This window comes from Acanthisitta chloris, unplaced genomic scaffold (assembly GCF_000695815.1).
Source record: "Acanthisitta chloris isolate BGI_N310 unplaced genomic scaffold, ASM69581v1 scaffold44613, whole genome shotgun sequence".
Classification (NCBI taxonomy): domain Eukaryota; kingdom Metazoa; phylum Chordata; class Aves; order Passeriformes; family Acanthisittidae; genus Acanthisitta; species Acanthisitta chloris.
The window spans coordinates 5,227-11,224 of NW_008666225.1; the positions used below are offsets into that span (position 1 = coordinate 5,227).

The 5,998-nt window shown below is 45.9% G+C and overlaps 1 protein-coding gene across 3 annotated transcripts; it reads left to right on the forward strand.

Moving 5' to 3' along the window:
- The first annotated feature begins 349 nt into the window (after positions 1-349).
- On the forward strand, positions 350-3,410 carry CNBP (CCHC-type zinc finger, nucleic acid binding protein). Of its 3 annotated transcripts, none has more exons than XM_009072003.1 (4): positions 350-476; positions 756-851; positions 1,029-1,227; positions 2,344-3,410. In XM_009072003.1, exons 1-4 carry the CDS (start codon positions 374-376, stop codon positions 2,459-2,461), a joined length of 516 nt encoding a protein of 171 aa, XP_009070251.1. In that variant the 5' UTR covers positions 350-373; the 3' UTR covers positions 2,462-3,410. The 3 variants fall into 3 exon arrangements, with proteins under 3 accessions (XP_009070251.1, XP_009070252.1, XP_009070250.1); XM_009072004.1 differs by having other exon boundaries at positions 759-851; positions 2,344-3,338; XM_009072002.1 differs by having other exon boundaries at positions 374-476; positions 759-849; positions 1,021-1,227; positions 2,344-3,338.
- Positions 3,411-5,998: the final 2,588 nt, after the last annotated feature.

Sequence of the window (5,998 nt, forward strand, 5' to 3'; positions counted from 1 at the left end):
GCTGGTAATACAGTAGTTAAAGGGGTTTGCTTCTCTTTTCCCCTCTCCTAAGCATTTTGTAAGTTTCTGAAGTGACAATTGGCTACAAAAACTAATTAAAGGGAAAGTTTTATAGCACACTGTCTCTTTGTTCGCTGCTGCCCTACTCCAAGGAAAGTGGAGACAGGCTTTTATCCTCTGTAGTGATTTTAATAGTTGTGATCAGGTGTACTGTGCAAGAGAAGATTGAGTTAGCTGGAAGTCCTGTTGGGTTTGCATTGCCTTTGTTGGGAGGATGGGAAACCTCTGAATCTCATTTTAATGTAGCCTTTGGCTGGGGGAGGAGACAGTGTTCTAAAGATGTCTTTGTTCCTCAGACAGGTAATCTGCAGCCATGAGCAGCAATGAGTGCTTCAAGTGTGGACGTACTGGCCACTGGGCTCGGGAGTGCCCCAGTGGAATGGGCCGTGGCCGTGGGATGAGGAGCCGTGGCAGAGGTGACTGATGGCTGTGGGTTTCTGTTTGTTTGTGCAGCAAGATCTCTAGCTGACTGCTCTGTGTAGCATGTAAAGCTGGCTTTGTCAGAATGAAGTGAAGAACTTGGGACACAAATTGGTAACAAGACCCAGAGAGTTTACCTCTGTGTAAGAATTTTGCCGGGGGCTCTGAGAGTGAAGCTGACTTGTCAGTTCAGCTGGCAGTGTACATGATTGACTCTTAAGAATATTCTGAACTTAATACTTATGCCTTTTTCTTCTCCTTTTACCCATTTCAAGCAGGCTTCCAGTTCATGTCCTCATCTCTCCCGGATATCTGTTACCGCTGCGGTGAGTCTGGCCATCTTGCCAAGGACTGTGATCTTCAGGAGGATGGTAAGTATCACTAAATATTCCATCTCTTCAATCCCATGGGCAGAGCTCTGTGGTTGAAGAGAAGGATGCAGCAGTTCCCTGGGAGCAAGCTGTGCACGAGCCCAGTTCAAAGCATGCTACCCCTCAGGCTACCAAGGTTTTATAGTCTTGTTTGGTATGTTTTTCTTATTGTGGAAGCCTGCTATAACTGCGGTAGAAGTGGCCACATTGCGAAGGACTGCAAGGAGCCCAAGAGGGAGAGAGAGCAGTGCTGCTACAACTGTGGCAAGCCTGGGCACCTGGCCCGCGACTGTGACCACGCAGACGAGCAGAAGTGCTATTCTTGTGGAGAGTTCGGGCACATTCAGAAAGACTGCACCAAAGTGAAATGCTATAGGTAAGGACTAGCAGGAGGCAGCTGAAAAATGGACTTCAGGTGATGGATGCGTTCTGTCTGAGTTTGGCTGGGAAATGCAGCTTCAGCTGTGACCAGGAAGGTGTTTCTTTGAACAGTTACCTGTTGTCGTTCAAAACTAAGACTTGCTAACACCTGTTAGCAGAGTGGAGTACAGAGTCCATTGTGCACATCTCTAGATGCCTACACAGTGTAGTTGTTGAGTCACTCGAGCTATCCAGGAGATAGCACAGAAGGTAACAGGAGGTACTTGTCCACAGCACAAACTGACTAGACTTGGGTACCATGTGTCTTGTGCTGGAGCTGGCAAACTCCAGCTGCACAGATCAGCTGGCTGGCACAATCAGCCCCCGCAGGAAAGATGGTTATAGGAACCACAGATAGAAGTGGGTGTTAAATTGGTTTGAAATGCCATCTCCAGAGTGCTGTCTGGTTTGTGAATGCAGGCATACAGCAGAGACACAAGTTCCTCAGTGCAGTGTTCTTCACCCCCACCAACATTCTCTTCTGTAGAGGAAGGAGAGAGAACATGGTGCATTTGAGTTAAAGCTAATTGTTCCCAAAACAATAGGAACCACAGATAGAAGTGGGTGTTAAATTGGTTTGAAATGCCATCTCCAGAGTGCTGTCTGGTTTGTGAATGCAGGCATACAGCAGAGACACAAGTTCCTCAGTGCAGTGTTCTTCACCCCCACCAACATTCTCTTCTGTAGAGGAAGGAGAGAGAACATGGTGCATTTGAGTTAAAGCTAATTGTTCCCAAAACAAGGCTAAACTGCAGGTAGAAGCATTGGGATCAGGCAAAACCTAGCAGACAGGAGGGGAGGGAAAAAACGTAAGACCTAAAAGCTTCTGTGTTTGAGGTACAGTTATTTTGCCATATACAGTGGTTCATGTGAGTTAGTCATTTGGGAACAGTTCTGTCAGTTGTGAAGACAAACTTGCCTCATTTCAAAGAACTCTGGAACACAGGAACCGAAGTCTTGAATGTGGAAATAGTGCTGCATGAAACTGAAGTAGATAATGTACTTGACAGAATAGGATTGCTTCTCTGTGTAACTGTTCTGGTGGTTCTGATAAACTCTTTGCTTTCTGCAGGTGTGGTGAAACTGGCCATGTAGCCATCAACTGCAGCAAGACCAGTGAAGTCAACTGCTACCGCTGCGGCGAGTCAGGGCACCTTGCACGGGAATGCACAATTGAAGCTACAGCCTAATGATTTTCCTTTGTCGCCCCTCCTTTTTCTGATTGATGGTTGTATTATTTTTCTCTGAATCCTCTTCACTGGCCAAAGGTTGGCAGATAGAGGCTACTCCCAGGCCAGTGAGCTTTACTTGCCGTGTAAAAGGAGGAAAGGGGTGGAAAAATCAACTTTCTGCATTTAACTACAAAAATGTTTATGTTTAGTTTGGTAGAGGTGTTATGTATAATGCTTTGTTAAAGAACCCCCTTTCCGTGCCACTGGTGAATAGGGATTGATGAGTGGGAAGAGTTGAGTCAGACCAGCAAAAACCCTCTCTGGGTTACGTGGAAGTGATCCTATGCAGGAGGAAAGAAATTCTGGAAGTGTCTAAACTTCCTCATAACTTCAATTTTGTTACAATGGCCTTGGATTGTCTGACCTCAGTAGCTGTTAACACCAAGTAATATCTGCATCAGGCCCTACCTAGAGCATATAGCTGAGTGGGAGTAAACAAAAAAGATGCACATGCCTGTTAATGGCCATGAGAGAGAGAGAGAGAGAAATCGGAAATAAACTTAAAAGTAACAGTAATTCAGTCAGTGAATGTTCATGTTGGAGCTACAGAACGTAATGGGAAGCTTTTGAATAAATATCTCAAAGTCAATCTGAAACCCAGACATCAGTGCTCACAGCATATACAATTTGGAGCTATTCAGGAGTTGCAAATAAATGCATTTTCACAGAAATCAAGATGTTATTTTTGTATACTATATCACTTAGACAACTGAGTTTAATTTGCTTGTAATCAGTTTTTAAAGTAAGATGGTAAAAGCAATTGAAGTCCTAGAACATAGAAAATGTAATTTTAAACTATCAATAAAGCTGGAGGAGGAAGGGGAGTTTGGCTAAAGTTCCTTTTGTTTATTTTTGGTTTTCCTGTACACAGTGCAAAATAACATATTAAAAAGGGGTATGTGGAGGTATAAAGGTTCAGTTTGGACTTTTTTCTTTTGTACTGTCTTATGTTCAGTTCCCAGCTGGCAGGAGCCAGCTGTCGACATGTCCCATACTCACCTGTGTGCAGATGGTGGTGGGAGTGGGCTGTGGGGCCCCAGGGGAGCTGAAGGTGCAGCAAGTTCTGAGCCTGCAGTGTTTCAGTTCTGTTAGCAGCACCTCAGCCCTCACCGGTGTCACTGCACTGAGAACTACCATGTAAAACCCTTGCACTTGCTGTGCCCACTGCATACTGTGATGGTCTGAGGTTTAGTAAACACTTCTGAAGTGAGGTGAAAAGGGAGCTGATAGAGTGTACCTTCAGCACATCCACTCAGTTAATAAAGTTGTCTTGATGTGCAGGAGTTGTTGGCCATCAGTGTCTCAGCATACAGCAGGGCAAGGGCTGTGTAACACCTGTTGCGAGGCTCTGGCTGAAGGCTCTGAGCTGCTGGCTCTCCTCGGGCTCTGGCAAACCCTGGGATCTGTGCAGTTAGAATCAGGGATAGTGTGCTGTAGTCAGGTCATGTTTGCATCAGGACTCAAACCAACAACTTCCCTTACTATGAAGTCTCACAGTGTTTTTCATAGGCTCTGTGTGCTGTGGTGAAAAAAGCAGGCAGTGATGTCTGTCTCTTCACAGAGAGAAGCACCAGACTGTCAGTCTGCAGCTATGCTGAAGAAAAGCTCAATTGGCACTGCTACTTGTGATCTGGGTCTGTTGCAATTGCCCAATTAGTATCAGGGTAACATTTTTGTTACTTTTGGAAGTAAGGCAGTTGGAGATGCTGCGGTAATGCTCCTGGAGTTGTTCCAGGAACAACTTGAGCTTGTAGCTCTCAGCACATAGGGACTTTAAGAAGTCCTCAGTTCTTAACTAGAAAGAGTCTTGCCTGGGAGTGTTGGAGCCTGTAAATGCAGGCATATTCCCTGAGTCTTCAGGTGCTTTCAGGAATTCTGATACCTAAAGCATGTGTGTCTGAGGAAAGTGATGGTCATATCTGCTGTATCACATCAGGTGAGCTCTGCAAAGGGCTGACAGCAGTTCCTTAATGTTTAATTAAATGAAAGATTTAGGAAGACCTTAAAGATTCAGTATGGGTTTCAGCTTCAAAGCCTGTGGAAAACATTGAGCTGTAGTTTGGGGAGAATGGGGGGATTCCTGGTGAGAAAGGGAAGCACAAAGGCAGCTGGAGCCCAGGGCAGTGGGCTGGCTGCAGCCATCCTGAGCAGGTGTGCCTGGGTTGGTACTGCTGTAGAGGCAGAAGGGAACAGACAGAAGTTCCCTTCTGCCTCTACAGCAGAGGCAGAAGTGTCTTTGAAGCACTGAAAGAGGGAATGCTGTGATACTGCTTTGCCTAAACAGAAAAAAATCCCGAGTGCCTGCTGCTGCCTGCTCAGTGTGACATAAAGGTGTAGGAGGAGGGTCTGGAGCGTGTGAAACCCCACTGGGATGGGCAGTGCTCTCCAGTCGGCCTTGGGTGTGTGCCTTGGGTCTAACCCACTGGCTGAGGGACAGGATTCCAGCTCTGGTGGAACAGGTGGGGAAGAGGCTCTTGAGGGTGTGTATGTGGGGTTTTGTTCGTTTGTTTTCTTAGCTGCTATTAGAGCATGAATGTCTTTGAGTCCTAAACATCCACATAAAATCCACACTGGGAGTGTGTGGGTTGTCTTAGAGTAGTGAGGGAGCCCAGTCCTGGCCTGGTAGCTTAATATAAACTCAGTCCTTACATACCCTTAACTGTAGTTAAACAGTAATAAAACTTGAAGCTCTCTGATGACAAAAACCTGAAAGTCTTTGGGACTTGACCTGTAGCTAAAAAAGCACTGTGTCAGAGGTCTGTGGTGCTGGTGGTGTCTGAAGTTTGCTTTTCCTTCTGCAGAACTCCGTGCTTATAACCACAACTTGGGTATGGAGATGCTGCAGCTACTGCTAGTCTTGGCTGAACAGTTGGTGTGTGTCTGGAAAGTGGTGCTTTCCTGTATGGATTTTCTTTCCCCCCAGAGAAAACAGGATTTGAAAGCTGAGAAATGCAAACCAGGATGTAATTTCCAAAAGGAGAAAATAACTCCCATCAGAAGTATCTCTTCCTGGTCATCTCCTTGTGGGAATACTGGTGCTGCTGTTCCAGGATCAGTTGCTTCCAAGCGAACAGGCTAAGGTGATTCTGGATATTGTGGGGACTTGGAAAAATCAAACTTCATTTGTTCTGTGTTGGTCTTTTTCACTGACACTGAGGCATCTTCTCATTTGTTCAGGCAAAGTCCAGTGTAATATTTTTATGGACTTGGTAGAGTATATGGATCAGGAAGGCAAAGAGACAAATGTGTAACAGATCATTTTCTACACGTGGGACTCTGAAGGGCTGCCATTTCTGGAGAGGGGAACTGGCTTTTACTAAAATTAGTGGGAGTCACTGAGTGAATTCTCTCTGGAAACCAGTCTTCCCAGTTTGATTCGGGCCCAGCTGCTGAGTACTGGTATAACTGCTGCCCTGCCAGGACACCCCAACGATGCACCCTGTGCTGAGGGCAGTGTCCAAACACTCGCTGAGCTCTGTCAGCCTTGGGGCCGTG

Bases quoted from the DNA above. Each gene is read 5' to 3' on its own strand.
- CNBP (XM_009072002.1), top strand. From the start codon at position 374: ATGAGCAGCAATGAGTGCTTCAAGTGTGGACGTACTGGCCACTGGGCT. The intron at 477-758 runs GTGACTGATGGC...CATTTCAAGCAG, and splicing joins GATGAGGAGCCGTGGCAGAG to GCTTCCAGTTCATGTCCTCA. The intron at 1,228-2,343 runs GTAAGGACTAGC...TGCTTTCTGCAG, and splicing joins ACCAAAGTGAAATGCTATAG to GTGTGGTGAAACTGGCCATG.